This window comes from Passer domesticus, chromosome 10 (assembly GCF_036417665.1).
Source record: "Passer domesticus isolate bPasDom1 chromosome 10, bPasDom1.hap1, whole genome shotgun sequence".
NCBI lineage: Eukaryota > Metazoa > Chordata > Aves > Passeriformes > Passeridae > Passer > Passer domesticus.
This window is the reverse complement of record NC_087483.1, coordinates 25394070-25410683: the sequence shown is the minus strand read 5'-3', so window position 1 is coordinate 25410683 and position 16614 is coordinate 25394070. Positions and strand designations below refer to the sequence as shown.

Sequence of the window (16614 nt, the reverse complement as noted above, 5' to 3'; positions counted from 1 at the left end):
GAAAAAGATAATTCACTCACTTTTTTATTGATATAATATGGGTCCAGGTCTTCCAAAGGTTCAGATACCATTCCTGGAGGTATGTCACCATAAATGAATGGCAGTGTCTTTCCTGCCTCCAAGTCACTGTTTGGTTTTGGACCATTTTCATCATCATCATCTGTATGTTCTTGCTTGGGCTTTTTAGCTTTTTCTTCTGCAGCACGCTTTTCAATAGCTGCGAGGGAATCTCTAGTAAAATAGCGGAAGCTTTCAGGTCCAGGTGGTACCAGCAGTGCCTGTGCCATGTTTTCATCCTGCAAATTTAATTACTTTTAGCTTCTTGCATAAGAATGACCTATAAAAGAAAATTAAATAATTTAGGCAAGCTAGATTATACCAAGAGGAAAAACCCCAACATTTGGTCAGAAACTCTTTCCAGGCTTAAATAGAAATAGAAGCAGCATATTTCAAGGCTGAATGGCAGTTAAATGCAAATGCTCAGAATTTGTTTTGATATTTTATAAATTATTTTTCAGCTTTTTCCTGCTGATCCAGAAAAAGACATTTCTTTTTCTGCCCCCAGATACTGCTTTGCTTGTGTCCTTGGACACTCCCAGATAGAACAAACTGCTGATAAAAGTGTTTTAACCATACAGCTTTTTTTTTTTTTTAACAGCAAGTATAAATGCATATTCTGTGAGGTACTGCTGAAAATTGTAAACCTACATTCTACAACTTAATAGATTTTATCTTTCCATAATTTTTTAAGTATCAGTAATACAACTTTATAAACATCAATACTTTCATTAAAGTAAAAGATTTGCACAACTGGTGCTCTTTAAATGACAGCAACTGAATTATGGGAGGAACAACCATAACTCTTTCTTACTGACACTTAACTGTGGTGAAGGCTAATATTAGATCCCAGAGCAGCTTAGGCTGCATTTATTGACTGTTAGCTGTGAATCAAAACCACAGGCCTTTTAAGTAAAATTAAACAGCATGTATAATCAAGCCTATATGGGAAAAGATGCTGCTTCTGATTCTTTGCAAGGCAAGTGTCATAGTATTATTTCAGACTGAACCTAGTCCAAAACCTAAGACTCTGGTTCACTGTGAATGGCTTTAGTACCAGTGGCGCAAGATGCTGCTTTTTCCTGCTCTCTGCATTGAACTCTCTACTGTACAGAAGGTCTCTTTATGAAGTCCTGCAGTGCATCAACTGAAAGCAGTGTTATTTTTCTCTCTTCCAAGTCCTTCTGCAGCAAGATCAGTTATTTAAAGTGATGTACTGTACAGCACAGTTGAGAGGTTTGAATAGCTGGAGGGAGAGAATGGTAAAATGAAGGCAGATATGGTTAAATAATGCTGCCACCAGGGAATAAATTAAAGCCTTACTTGGTGTCTACTTTGCAACAGTTTACAGCATACTGTTGTAAAAATGTTAGTTATGAGAACGAATTTTAAGAGTGAATTTCAATGCTTAACTAAGGAGCTTGAATTATGTTTTCTGTTACATGAAGCCATATAGTGTTTGCTGCATTACTTCATGAATGTGCAACATATGTATCCTGGAGATGGCACATGTAAATTTGAGATATTATATTCTGCTCATTTGCACTCATTCAGTAGTCCTTCTTCTACAGCTTCTTGTCTGTCTGAGGCAGTTTGTAGAAATCCACACACATAGAGACACACACAGTGCCACGGTAATGATCTTATCAAATAAGATATGTGAAGGCTGAAGGGGATGTTAAAAAGTGCTTGAAAAACCTAGAGTAAGGAACCAGAGGAAAGAAATGAAACAGCATACTCCTAAATCTGAATTACCAATCCCATGGCATGGTAAGGACTCATGCTCCTATGCCACCTCAAATCTTAATCTCTGGAGTGGGTTCACAACACAGCATCCATCAGTGTGTAGGATCAGCACTGAGGTCACTGAAATAATTTAGTCAGTAGATTACAGCACCAAGCAGATAAGTATACACAACCAGAACCGAGATACCTGACCACAAATTCAGAATTAAAATACTCTGTAGTGTAGACATGAAGAAGAAAAAATTTATCTCAAGGAATATCCTGGAGAACTATGAGTTCATGTAATGTGCAGAATGACAGAGACCTTGGAGTGGCTGGAGATACAGATGCAGTATAAAAGCAAAAAGTAAATTACAATGCCAGCCAGAGTCTCCAGCATGCAACTTTATCACAGGTTTCTATGCTGAAATTTCTGCTACTATTTTTTTTTCTTTGTACAAGATGAATGCCTTTGCTAATCCCTTTTGAAAATTAATGTAACTCCCAATTACAAGAATCCTAAACTCAAAGTTGTCCCTTCTTTTTAGAATTAAAAGCACACTCATTTTCTGGATACAGTCCTTTGATTACTACTTTTGCTCATGCAGGATTAATGAACTATGAAGATGTCTGAGGTTTCTCCTTGGTCTTTCTGAATAATTCATTTATTTATTCCCCATTTTACAGGTCTGTGATTCAACTTGTCACCCTAGGTGCCTTTTCTATGAAACTAGTCTCAAAAGATGCATCCAAATCAAGTCATTAATGTGTATTTCTTGTCTTTATAATTCAATGCATTTGTTTAGGCTACTTTTCATCCATTAACTGTTACAGCTATGAATGCTGTAAGAAAATGCATTGTTACAGCACATAAAGGATATGTATTTGTATTTCTTGAAATCCACAAAGGAGCCAATGACTGACTGGGGAAAGTAATGGCAAACTTAGGGATTCACTGTATTTCACAGCGAAAAAAACATGCCCTAAAAAAAAGTTTCCCTGACGAGTTGAAAACATTACTTGAGACCTGCCTCCACTACTGTCTAGTGCAATTATATCTTTTCTTTGCTGTTGCTATTACACAAGAAGGTTTTTCCTATACTAAATATGCCCCAAGCATTTTCATTTAGCTTACAAAGCTTAACAGAACAACACAGAAATATGTATCTGATTACAGTTTCTATACATGCATTAATTTAACAGAACTATGAAACAGAAGTTGTGCTGTTGCCTGTACTGAGCCCTAAACAAGCTCTTTGCAATCCTTGATTCATGAACTGCTCATCTGTTAGTGATAGCTTTCCTCTCCTTCCTTCACTGGTTTTAAAATTGCTTGTTATCTGGTAACTAAACTGCCAGGACATGAATGGTATTAGGCAGAATTCAGATAGTCTGTATATCTAATAATTGAGAGACACTGTCATTAAAAAACAATTTTTAAAGAAAAAGTCTCAAAACTACATGTGGTCCAGGCCTCTCAGTACCATCTGCTGCTCAGCAAAGAGAGTTCCAAGTATTTGAAATACAATTCTAGTTTATATATCATATATGTAATGCTTTATAATTTAATACATTTCATCAGAAAAATGAAGTTCCCATTTATTAAAGACATGCTTTTGCCATTTAGTTGTAAATTAGCATTTCATTCTGTAAGTCCTTCTCCAGTTTGCTTTCAGTCCCTACCTTTAAATAATAAGACTGAGCAATAAACACTATCTATATGTTTTTAATTTTATACATATTTCAGCCAGTTATGTCCACTGATAACTTGTTAAATTTTATTTCTAATATAACAATCTTCTCATCATTTACAGAAGACGAGTCAGAAAGTAAGTAAAATATCTTAGCTAACAGTGTCAAATTAATTTTTCTGTATCTCTGAAAAAGCCAGAAGAAGTGGCCTGAAGGTATCTATTTTTATGATACCTTAAATAGGGCAAATGGTAAAAGTGAAAGTACCAGTCTAAGTACCAGGTAGATACCATGATTGTTTATTCAAATCTTCAGGTTATCTGCATTTTGCATGAAACTGCACACACCCCCTTCAAAATTTTCAGGGTGGAGAAACAGCAAACCTTGCTAGGTTTTTTTCCTTTAAAGTACTGCTTGCTAAAACCTTGAAAAAGCTGACTACTGAGATTTTCATTCCATTAAAACTGTAACAGTTGATTAGGCTTGGAGTAAGCGCAAGGATGGCAAATGGAATCTGTAAAATAACCAGCTATCCTAATTTTCTTATGGTAATCTTTTATTTGAGAAACTGTAATTTGGAACTAGTACTTTCCCCTGAGCCAAGCCTTTAGGATCCCTGATGCTAAAGCCTGGATTAAAAACTTTTCTCTAAATCACTAGTGTTACCAAGACCAGCTCTCTCAATGGAAGTAAAGCTATTTGTCCAAATCAAAGGGTGGGTCTCCCACAGGAGAAACAGCAGGACTAGTGGCACCACTACCTCAGCATCAGCTGGAGATTGCTTTCTTTTGTTTACAAATAAAAACTGTAGATCTTGTGTGCTGATACCAGAAAAATACCTCAACCCAAGCTCTTACTGTCCCGAGGAGGGCTGAGATACCAGAGAGCATGTGCTGGGACAGTCTGAAAAAATGAGTCATCTTAGCTCCCTCTCTTAGTGTTTGGGAAGCTGCTTTGCAAAATTCAGGTGTTTTCTGGAAGTGAAGGTAAATTAGAGTTAAATTACAGTTCTCTGATCAAATTCCAAAACAGGAAATGCTGCCTGCAGTTTGTTCTAGAAATAAAAGGATAGATAAATATTAGTTGCTTGTGAGAAGAACTAAAATTAAATATATTAATTGAAATTTCTCATGGCTTTTGTACAGAGAATAATTTCATGAAGAAAAATGTGGTCTGAAATATTTTTTTAAGTTACAGATCATTATCTTTTCATATTTGACATTTACCATAGTTTACCATTTATCTTGGCATATTTACCCTATTTTTTACTGCTTTAAAATTTTCTAGTAAAAAATGGAATTACAAAAAGATCAAAGAGACTCAAAATGTCACTGCTGTAGTGCACCGTGGTAAATACAATGCAATGCAGATTTCTTTGAGATATCTAAAGAGACATTTAGTTAAAATTAGCTGTGGGTCCTAAGGCAAGGAATACATGAAAGCTGGCTTCATAAAAATAGGTATTTCAAGGAAAGGAGTGATTTCCTCCAAGGTGAAAACAGCCTTCAGAACTTAGCACCTGGTCAGAACCTGCCTCTTTAAACTGTAATCTAGTAAACTTTGACAATTTGTTTTTATAGGTCCTCCCGGACTAATACATAGGATTTATTTTGTTTCTTCCATTAAGTTCAACATTTACTATTGATCAATTGTGTAATATTTTAGATTATAATTTATCTGTAGCAATGACAGTATTTATATTTTGCATTTTTGTATGTATTTTTACAGTCACGCTCAGTAGCCTATAGGCATTAGTGTTACATAACTATTCAAAATAAAAATAAAAATAATGAAATCACTACCAGGTGTTTATTAATAAAATTAATAAATATCAGAAGACAAAAAGACTTGTTATGAGAATATGAAATCAACCAGTAAGGGTATGTCACAGAAGTAATATTCCTTCATAAAAACTTGCTTTAAAATTATTTAGGAGGGGGTGATTTAAAATAGGTGGAAACCTGGCCAAATAATAGTAAATGTAGTAAAAGCTTCAGTTGCTTCAGGGGTATTACATGCAATCTTCTTTCACGTTCTCAGTAATGACTTGAAATTAGGTGTGAAAGTACATTAACTAAAGCTTAAGAACCCCAACCTCAGCAAAAGACTGGAAGACTTTGGAAATCTGTGCAGAGTATGTTACATGAGGTTCAGTGTGATTGGTGAAAGACCAGGCAGATGGGAAAACACTCAAAACAGATTAGATTACAGACTGGAAGCAATTTCAGACCTGTCTGAAAGATCCAGAAGCTGCTTCTTGGGAAAATATTGCTGGACACTACTCCCTCTCAGCAGACATAAGAGAAAGGGTCTCTTAGTCCATCAGCCTAAATGGAATACTGTACTGTAATCAACATTTTGCAAATACCTTCCAACATTGGAGATCCTTGCATTCAAAAGAAAAAATAACTACAATATATGCAACACAAATTTCTATAGCTGAACCTCATAAATGTGTTAATTTCATTTTTCCACTGGTATTTTAATGAAGATATGTAGCAGAATATCAACTAGCCATTTTTTGCAACGAAACATTATTTCTGGCTGAGAAGAAAAGACTGTCTTACCTTTATTTTTCTAAGAAATGCCAAATCTCAGAATTTAACTTCAGTATCTTTTGCTAATGTGAAAAGAAAAAGGCTGCATTTCTGGCAGAAAATGAACTGGCAAGGAAGGATTCTCCTTGGGACCTGAAGCTTCTTCAAGACTGCAGTTCCTTCAAGATTTTCTCATTCTTTGTTCCTGTGTCCAAAGCTTCTCAAAAATTAATTACAATAGACAAGGGTAAGTCTACATATTCACATAGACATATTTTTCCAACCTGAGAGCACCGAGAAGTAAGAAAAACAGTAATGAAAATTAGTTCTCTCACAAAACCTAACAGAATGAAAGTACTTCAAGAATATTCTTTAAGTGTGCATTTCAAAGACTTCCCCTCATCTTTTACCTGCATGCTTTCACTAAAAGGGAAAAATAGTCACTAGTAGTCTTTGGTAGACATGGGATAAGACATGGCAGCTGGTAGTTCCTGGACTAACACGAGTGTTCTCACCTGTCATTTTGGGAACTGAACAGTGTATCCTTACCCCCAATGGATTTACTGTCTTTAAGCAGGCATGGAAGTTAATTAACTATATATTTGAATGAATATATGGGTACTTCTTCAAGTTATCTATCATTGAGATTGCTGGTACAAATGCTTTTCTTTGTGCAACAAAATTTTTCTTCCTTGCCAAGTAATATATCAGAAAAACGTAGTATCTTCAGGTTCTTGCATCATTACAAGAGCTGGCCAAAGGTTGGCCATGTGTTCCTCAGTCTTTAACAATCTGGGTATCCAGTTCATTAAATTTAAATAGTCTACTTACATCTTACACATACTAGTCTTCAGCCATTGAGATTCAGATGAGCTGTCTTTAAGACATTTATTCTCATTTGGATATCTCATCTAGATATACTTCTGGGGTCTTTTTTTACTGTTTTATGTTGTTATTTTGCTTTTACTTCCAGAGAAGAGAAGAAGAAGAAGAAGACATCCCCCTCTTTTAGGTCTCTGCTCTTGTGAAAGCAGCTCTTAAAAATACTTTTCTCCAAATACAGTGAGCATGAACAGCCACAGTAGAAACTCTGTAGATAAAATAAAGAAAATCTGAGTAGACACAGATCAGGTCAGAGAGAACACAAAAGGTGGGAAAACAAAAAGTGAAAGCTTTCTCTTAGATCACTGCTTTTCTTACTCTTAAAGACAGAGGATCTCCAAGTACTTCAAGTACAGAGAATATGTTTCAAAAGCTAACTCAGAATTTGCCTATCAACCTAGAATTGCATTTTCAATAAGTGTTTCAATATACAATAAGTGTTAACATAATTAGAGCTTCCACTGTTTAATAATGTGACATAAACTCATCCCAGTGATGGCTAAGAGCAAATTCTTTCAATGCTTTGCTCATTTTGAGTGAAGCACTGATCAGCACATTTTGCTGTGGTGAGTCACTACTGGAGAGGCTCCACTGAAGACATCTGAAAGCTGTGTCTCCAGAACTGACCTCAGGGAATCATGACTCTGCCACCATTGATACTTATGCACCAATGCATATTTTACACGGAATGCAGCTTTCCCTGGGGGTGCAGACGGGACTTCCCAATCCCTGACTATTAGGTGCATCTGGATTCTGCCTCTCAAGCAGCACTGTGGCTGAAATTTGATCTCATGGTCAGATACAACAAAATGTTTAAGTGCTTCTGCTCAAAAGTTTCAAAATAATATGTAAGGGATTCTAGAGGTTTCTAATAAAAGAACAATCACTCATGCTAAACATTCATATGACATTTATTTTCATCAAAAAAGGGAGTGTAACTTCTTTCCAGTTGTAAAATATCTGCTAGTTCACAAAATGCTGAGGAATTAATTTTTAATGTGAGAATTATTAACAACACTAGAATAACAGGTAAATTCAACAAATCTATATTTTGAATTAAAGCAAAAGGCAGAGAACCCTTTTCCACATGTAAACCCAACCTTGTCTCTACCTCTATGCATCCTGGTAATCTAAGTTGTAGTTACAGCAAAACTTGAAGGAAGCTTAATTGTGTGTACTTTGTCGAAATTTACAGTAGACCTAGGCCATGTCAGTGTAATTTCATTACAGGATTTCAACTAATATCTCATCTCATATAGTTTTTCACTTTTTTTTTCTGTATAATTTTCAATACACTAAAAACAACAACCAACAACAACAAAACAAACAAAAAATAAACAAAGAAAACCAACCAAAAAACAAACAAAGCCCCCCCCCAGGCAAATTTAAAAAACCAAGCCCCAAACTTCTAGGGTTTTTTTCTCAATCTAATATCTTTGGTTCTCATTCCAACACCAGAAATTTTCATAGATGAGTCCAGACTACACAGTTTTTCTGTAGCTGAAAGTGAGGATAGAAAATTATTTTGGCTGATAATTTGTTGACCAAAATATTTTTATTTAGGGTAGCTTATCTTCATCTCCCAAGAATGAATCATGGGTAAAATCTCAGGCCTAGTCAGAGGCGATTCCTGATGGACAAATTACATTGATTCTTTCATGTAGGGCTCTTTCCTGAAGTCTTCTGCATATATAGCATGAACATTTAGTCTAAAACTGGTTAGAATATGTTTCAAATTATGAGACATGACATTCCTTCAAAGAATGTTTCAAACTATATCCTCATGCTCTATCTCCCTTTCAATGTAACGATAAACTGGAAAGAAATGGGGTTATTCAAAATGAGATTTTCTTATAAAGACCATTATAGCACAATATGCTAGTGATTGTGCCACAATAAAACTTCAGTGGGCAATACCTAAATATATCACAATATTGATTTTGCTGTATAAGAGAAATAGAAAGCTCTGTTTGTAAAGTAGTACTCTTTTATAAATTTTTCTAGGGAAACTTACAAAAATGCACTTGCAATGGAAAACACTGCTTATGAATTTCAGAAAAAAGAAACAAACTAAACTTGGTAAATTAATTGAATCAGTAAGAACCTTGCAGCTGAAACACTTACTTTCCTAGTCTTACTATGCTGCGGAAGCTAGTCAATACAAAATATGAAAGAATAAACTTCTTCTAACACAAGATTAATGGACTGTATTTGGAATTTGACAGTTGTCCAGGAAACCAAAGGGGAAAAATTGGAACTTCTGTTTGAGAGGCTCACACAGAGTCCTTGGCTGAATGTGATCATTACTACACAAGGAAGAAAATGCACATGAAGTCAACATGAAAATAGAGTGCTTTATACCCAAGGTTTAACCCAGCATAGGAATGATGTGCATGGATTTCTCCAAGGCTTTGTTTCAGGTGTCATGGAACTGCCTAATAAAATATAATCAAGCCTTAATTCTGGAATGTTTTACAAATAGAGTATGGAATACATCTAGTCTCTACCTGCATGTAATAAAACTAAACGTGCAATGCCTGTAAGTTACAACTTCCACCATCTCTCTAAAAGTTATCTCTTATAATGTTGAAATTTCGGTATATTAACAAAATATTGTACTAATTAGAGGCCTATAGCTCTAAGTGATATGTGCTATGGAACGATAGCTAGTGCTGTAGCAGCTACTAGAATTCTATTATTCTACCTATTATAATACTAACTAAAGCAAAATGATAGGTAGGAAATACAGGGCAAGTGATTTAAAATGGTGTTAGCAAAATAATTTCAGGAAGACTCCTTCAATGCTCAGTTACAGCTTCACTCAGTAGGTAAGAATTTCCTTCATAATACAGGCTGAATTTTATTTATATTGATTTTGGTCAGAACTTTTGTCTCAGGTCAGATTTCTTCATGTGAGCATTTTGGCTTTAAATATCAGTGACAGGCTTTTCTTTAGACATTTCATTTAAATGACAGTAAACATTAGGATTGCCCTCCTTCAGTTCAATCTGACCTTGGACTCTTGGGCCCTTTTGAAATTGCCTACTTATTTCTGTCATCAAATTTACACCACTCAGACATAAAAATAACATTACTGATTGCCTTTCTATCTGTAAAGCCTAGTACTTTTGCTTTCATCCATCATAAACAAGTTTTGAAAATTACTGGGCTATTAAGTAAGAATAAACTTTATTTATTTATTTTTTTTTTTTTTAATTTTCAAAGCTGTTTGTGATGAGCGGAATTTATTTTGCTCCTTGATAAGGTGCAAGAGTGTAAGTTAGGTGTATACCTTTACTCACAATTTAAAAGTGCCCTCTATGTAATTTAAAGGTTATCACACAACTTAGATTTAGAGCATTATTCTTCTTTAAGGAGTGCTTTTCAATGGAAAACACACTCAAATATCTGCTGAAATAAGCATAATTTCCATCTGTCTATCCATGAGTGCCACTGTGGAGTTAGGTTAACTTTGCTAAAATGTATAGGGATTCTTATTTCCTGTGACTTAATATCCTAATTTTGTAGTCTGCCAGTTTTATCTTTACTATTTAGCCACTGCACAACAACATTAAAAAAAAAGTGTTATTGATAATAATAACTGTGGAGAAATTTCTGTGCTCAAGGAAATCAAATTTGTATCATGTTAATTGCATCTGAGAAAAAACCCTGTGTTTTTATGTGGGACACAGACAAATTCACATTCAGGTTTCCAAGACCGTCACACATATATTTCAAATATTTATAAAAAGGGATAAAAATATACTTGTATCAGAGTCTTGATACAGTTACACAGTTGTCCTCTGTGACTGGCTTTTGAGTAAGCAATGAGAGTTGTTTGTCAGGAAAGCACATTCATTTAGCATCTGAAACCTTTGTCTTTGGACGTATTTAAAACTGGACCAAGAAAATTAGGTTCCTCTGAGTATATTTTTAACCAACACAAATTTGGAATTCCTTGGTGTGTCCAAACATTAAAAGATAGTACAACAAAGCCTAAGAAAGGAGAGAGTTTTCAGGATATGCAAATCTAGGCAGGCAAGAAATTGGGGCATGGGGCCTCAAATTCAGACTACATGGACAAAAAAATTTCTGCTTCTATTCCAGGACTACCAGGCGGTGAAAGGACATAATTTATGAGGAATGGTGACAGACTTTCCCTCAATTAATACATCAGCCAGGCCACATAGTGCTATGTTGCCCTACATAAAAGGAACTATTTTTTCCTGTGAACATTTAATTTCCTAATTTACTTCTTCATCTGTATTTCTGTAGTGATTTGAACACAAACTTGCAACTTCCTAGAATCCTATATAATCATACATAATATTATTTTATGGTTAAGAAGATAAAGGAAGTTTCTTGCTTCACATTGTTAAAATAAATTATGCTAAAAGACCATGAACACTGATCCTTGCCACACTGAAAAGGAGGGCCTTAAAATTAAATAAGCAACACATAATTTAGGTGTAAATAATCTATAAATGGCAATTGCCTGCAGTGTATACTTATCCCAAGATCTTTCTGTTGTGCAGTTATAATGGGTATGTATGGTAAAGGGGATCACAGAACCAATAGTGCTGATGCTCATTCCAACCATTTTCCTTACTGGAATCTGTGATATCCTCTCAGATTTACCAGTGTGCCTCATTACTTTCATTCAGGAAATCTTGTAAAGAAATGTGAGGATGCACCTCACAGACAGGGAGTCAGCTGTATGTGCTCCTCAGCTGATCTATGCTCACACAGTAACTTCAGCACCTGTGAAACTGCAGCCTTGCTGAGCAGGTACATCATCTCTGCAACTGATATATCTGGCATGTGCCAGACCCATGCATATGGACTGTACACTCAATACAGGCCTATTCAAAATGTGACCATTTGATAAGGGTATATGACATCCAGAACGCTGACCCAAAGATACAGCAGGAAAATAATTCCAGTTTGAAAAGGGAAAGTGCACATGGTAGCTCCATGATTGTACTTACCAAAGTAAAATGACTCAGTCAAAAAAAGACCAACAGCAATAAAGAATTATTAACTATACAAATAATTAATCTAATCATAAATGACCTTTTCCTTAAGCTTTTACACGTGAAAAAGCCTCATAACCTCTTTAATTAAAGATTAACTTTTTTAGTTGCATTTTTTTACTGTAAAACATATTCTGTGATCTTTCTTAGTTGTGAACAGCAATTTTTTTGTAAGAAGATGTTACCAAGACGGGGACCACATTAAAGTTTAGCAATAATTTGAAATCTCTGTTTTGGGGTGGATTATCTGCTCCTTTTTGCTTGAGATTTCAATCTTCAGGGGGGTTTTTGCTGTTGTTAGTTGGTTGGTTGTGTTTGTTTGTTTGTACTGTGAAGAAATAATTTGAGGTTGCATAATGAAAAAAAGCGAAACGGGATACTATTGCGGCCTAGAATTTAACTTGCTTACTCCTATTTAGGATTACAGTGGTAGTACATTAGTAGTACACATTATGGTTACTCAAGAGCATATGCTGTACCCACTCTATATTTATATTTTCAAGTATCACAGTCCCTGCCTGAGCTGCTCCTATCCCTATTCCCTCTGCCTTACCTCACCATAAGGCAAGGAAAGTCAAGCAATAACACTATCACTGTAATATACTGGAGATTCCAGCTGTTCATAAAGAACATTTTGATGAAAGCAGATGAGCAGGTTGCATGCTGCCAGCTCCAGTGTCAAGGTCCTATGGGAGTCCTATTGGTAAATATCAAACTTAGACATGCCATTGCAAGGTGCTTCACAGCTTTTAATCAGGAGTAGATGCAATGCATAATATCAGGTTTCCAGTTAAGAGGATGCCTTTTTCCTACACGTGGTTTTTAGGGTGGTTGCCAGTTGATTTGATGGACACCACAGCTCAGACTGTGTACTTGTGTTCTGTAAGCAGCCTGAACTAGTGGGCAACAATTTTACTATGATGCTTCAAACAATTTATTTATTCAAGTGAGGATAAAAAAAACAATATGCAATATACATTACTGATTAACAGCTGTAAGGTAAAAAAACAAAACAGAATAGTTACACTGAGTGGAAAATAAGCTAACTAGAATTTTTTAAGTTAAATTTGTAACTTCTAAATATCATTTTGTGATGAAGAACAGAGTAAATGCAACTTTCTGAAACTTACTTTCAATTATCACTGTCAGAATTCAGAAAATATACAAATAAAGTATACCAAATATCAGAAACTTGCATTTATTCTCATTAGGTTTAAATGAAGCAGAGTTCAAGCAATTATTTTCCTTTGTCATCTTATGGCAAGAAGAGCATACAGATAAAAGGGGCCAAGATTTGTATGTTAGAGAAGGTCACAACTTGCTTGCCTTGTATATGGCTCTCTTTTGGTATCTGCTATTCACTGATTCATCAAAAGTTGTGGGACTCCAGTAATGTCATTAGTACATAGCATACACACAACAAATTACATCGGGCCGAGATGGGAGCAGTAGAAGGAAATGGATATCAGCAGTCAGAAAGTTCCATCTTACATCTCACTATTCTTTTTTTCTTCAAAAATCCTTGCTCTTTTGAGGGCAAATAAATTTCTCTCCATGCCTAATCTTCATAAGGTAAAAGTTAACTCAGCTAATGCCATCTGTGAAGAAAAAGAGGTGAAAGCACAAAAGGTGTCACCAGTATATTGATTAAACACACCCTACTTTTTATGCTTTTTTCTTTCCCTTGATATTTCCCACTCCAGAGTACCTGATAATATACAGAAATGACCAAACTGCCACTCTGACAACCTTAGAGGGCACAGGGGAATTGTTTCATGTTCTTCACTGAACATGTGAAATTGTCTTTCTTTGCTAACATCTAGGATTACCTATACAGAATGTTGCAATACTGACCTTAATTGGCAGAGCTGAGAAAATCAGTAGAGGGACCTAACGTCGGCTCATTGAGGGAAAAATTGTAAACTGACGACACAAGCATGATTTCTGTAAATATCACAGCCTAATAAACAGCATGTCTGTTTAACAGGTGCTATGAAGCTTCAAATTACTGCGGCAACTCACATTCTTCTCTTTAACAACCTTCCATTCCAAAATGGAGATGTGCAAGAGAGCAAATATTAAATATTAAACTGTTAGAGTTTAAAAGTCCCTTCTGAAACAGTTTTCTTGACAAGTCAATTATGAAAGCACAAACGTGATATGTTTCTAAAACAAGCATCATTATTACTGATTATTTATCTTGAAGTTAAACAAGGATACCCCAAGCACCATAACGAATACGAATTAAAAACTTCTTTCTTTCACATCATTACTTCAGGTACAGGCCTTGCTTGCTAATCTGAATATCACCTGAGAGCCAATCCTGCATTTATATATATATATATATATATGCATTGAGGAGGTGATTTATAAACTGTGGGCTCCTTATTCTGCTGTATGGGCTTTTTTTAAGGCATTTTTTTTCCATTGTTTTCTTTTGGAATGATTTCCAAATCGATATTAACACATGTATCTCTAATGTCTATGTGTGTCTGTAGAACCACTACTGAAAAAAAGAATTCACATGTCAAAGTGATCTTCAGTAGATATTGTCCTTTTACCTTTAATAACTGACAGCTTTAATTATTATGGTAACAATGAATGACACAATAGATGAATGGACAATGAAATGAAGAAATATAATAATTCTTGTGTTGATATCTCCAAACAGTCCTATTAAGAAGCATATATTAAGCTTGGCAGTAATAATACAGACAAAATATGAACTACACATTTGGTGTAGACGTCTGGTTAATAAACAGTCAGTGAGTCCATTCTTTCCTACACACAACCATGAAAAAAATTGCACAGAAAGAAAATATTTATATTTTTTTACAAAATTTAGCTAATAAGGGAATTTCTTCAATTCAAGAGAATTTCTTTATATATATATATATACACCAGCGTAGATTTTATCCCTGAATCATCAGAATCCTGAGTCTGAATATCACCAGATTTTTCTTCCTAGGAAACAAGGTCATTTCTATAAAATGCTTGGAATTAATGCTGAATACTTTGATTATAAAATGATCTGATTTTGTGAGGAAGACTACTGCGTTACAACATCACATTAAGAGAACAGACATCAGATTTAACGGGGTTAAAAAGAAAAAAAATCACACCATCATCACAATCAGTCAGTACAAAATGGCTTTGAATTCCCCATTCCATCTTTAACTCTACCTTGACAGCAAACCAGAGGGAAAAATACAATTCCAAAATGTGGAAAAGATCACGTTGCCACGATTGATTATGGGTAAAATTAAACGTTTTGCCATCTTACCTGATTGAAAGAGAATGAAAAATCACCGCAAAGCCCAGCATCCAAAAATAATGTAATCTATGTCTCCTCCTGAAACAGTCCAGATTTCCATCCACAAAGCCTTACTAATTGATCACAATTTCTGTATTCTCGGTGGAAAACACAGAGACCTTTCCAGAATCCTCTCTGCTTCTGCCTCCGCTTCCTGTTCTCAGCCACCCCACGGTCCCCAGCGCGGAGGAGAGCGCGGCTCGTTCCGCGGGGGGCCGGGCAGGGCTGCGGGGCTGCGGGGGCGCGGAGCCGAGCCCGCGGCCCCTGACGTGGCAGCTCCACCTACCGGCGGCGATGGCAGCGCGCAGCCGCCCGGCCTGCAGCCCCTGCAGCCCCCGCAGCCCTTGCAGCCCCTGCAGCCCCCGCAGCCCCCGCAGCCCCTGCAGCCCTTGCAGCCCCCGCAGCCCCCGCTCCGCCGCCTCGCCTCGCTCTGCCCGGCGCTGCCCGCGCCTCCGGGAGTCGCTCACTGCGGGCAAGGAGCAGAACAGCACACACCACCACTCCGGTTACTGAATAACCCTTCCGATGACGTTTTTATTAAAATAATTTAATTTGAGAGCCGTTTTCCATATACAATGAACAGAGCATTTGGGTTTAAGTGTGCTGTTTCCTTTAAAATGCATGGGAACGGAGGAATGTGTAAATAACAGACTCCCTAACTGCCTCCCTAACTGGTGTATGCAGAACTTGCTGATTATCTTGATGCTTTCTTATTCGTTAAATACTACCATGTATTTTTGGCACCATGTTCACATCTTTCAAGTGTGTAAAATGTACTATGCTTATGTAAAAAGCAAAGCTCAAAGTCTTTCCCTTAGACAGGCTTCCTGGGCACGTGCAGATTTACATCTGCTTACCTAGAACTCCTCTGGCCATCCTGGGAAGAATTATTCGAGCAGTGGCTCCAGCACCACCTCCTCCATGGGCAGCAGTACTGAGTGAATAATATCCTTCGGGCAGCATATTGTTTTGCCCTGCCTGGCAGCTTGAGGAGTGTTATGTCTGTGGAAAGTGAAGTGTAGAAATGCTGAGCAGTGTCAGAAAGTGTGTGCAATATAATGACTCAAAGCCTTGGGGTAGAGGCTGCTACAGATCCCACCTAATTGAAAATCAAGCTACCAGCTTTCATGTTCAGTCATGTGGGATTTAATAAACAAACATGATTCCACAAAACAAGAATAAATGAGTATAACAAGCAATTAATATCTTGCTTTCTTATAGCTCCTGTAGTTCCTTTAAATGCCTCTTCTGCAGAGCTTAGAAACAGCCCCATTCTCTGTCCCCCGGTCACACAGTTTGTTTTGCAAGCAAGGACCCCAGGGCAGCCAGCACCAGCATCCACTCTGATGGCCTCCAGCAAGTGCCTTCAACTCAT

General features: G+C 36.4%; 1 protein-coding gene across 9 annotated transcripts in view; it reads right to left on the bottom strand.

Annotated features, from left to right (window-relative positions):
- The window catches only part of LOC135308944 (sodium channel protein type 2 subunit alpha-like), a 67041-nt gene extending 51509 nt beyond the window's left edge, over window positions 1–15532 (bottom strand). For 2 of the 9 annotated variants that reach the window (XM_064434643.1, XM_064434651.1), the window contains exons 1-4: window positions 15210–15529; window positions 6843–7101; window positions 6042–6295; window positions 21–337 (exon numbers count right to left, since the gene is read on the bottom strand). In XM_064434643.1, coding sequence (XP_064290713.1) covers window positions 21–287 — 267 coding nt within the window. In that variant the 5' untranslated portion in view covers window positions 288–337; window positions 6042–6295; window positions 6843–7101; window positions 15210–15529. Of the gene's footprint in view, window positions 1–20; window positions 338–1114; window positions 1304–6041; window positions 6296–6842; window positions 7102–13417; window positions 13525–15209 lie in introns of all 9 variants that reach the window. The other 7 variants (XM_064434645.1, XM_064434646.1, XM_064434652.1 and 4 more) reach the window with 7 other exon arrangements.
- Window positions 15533–16614: the final 1082 nt, after the last annotated feature.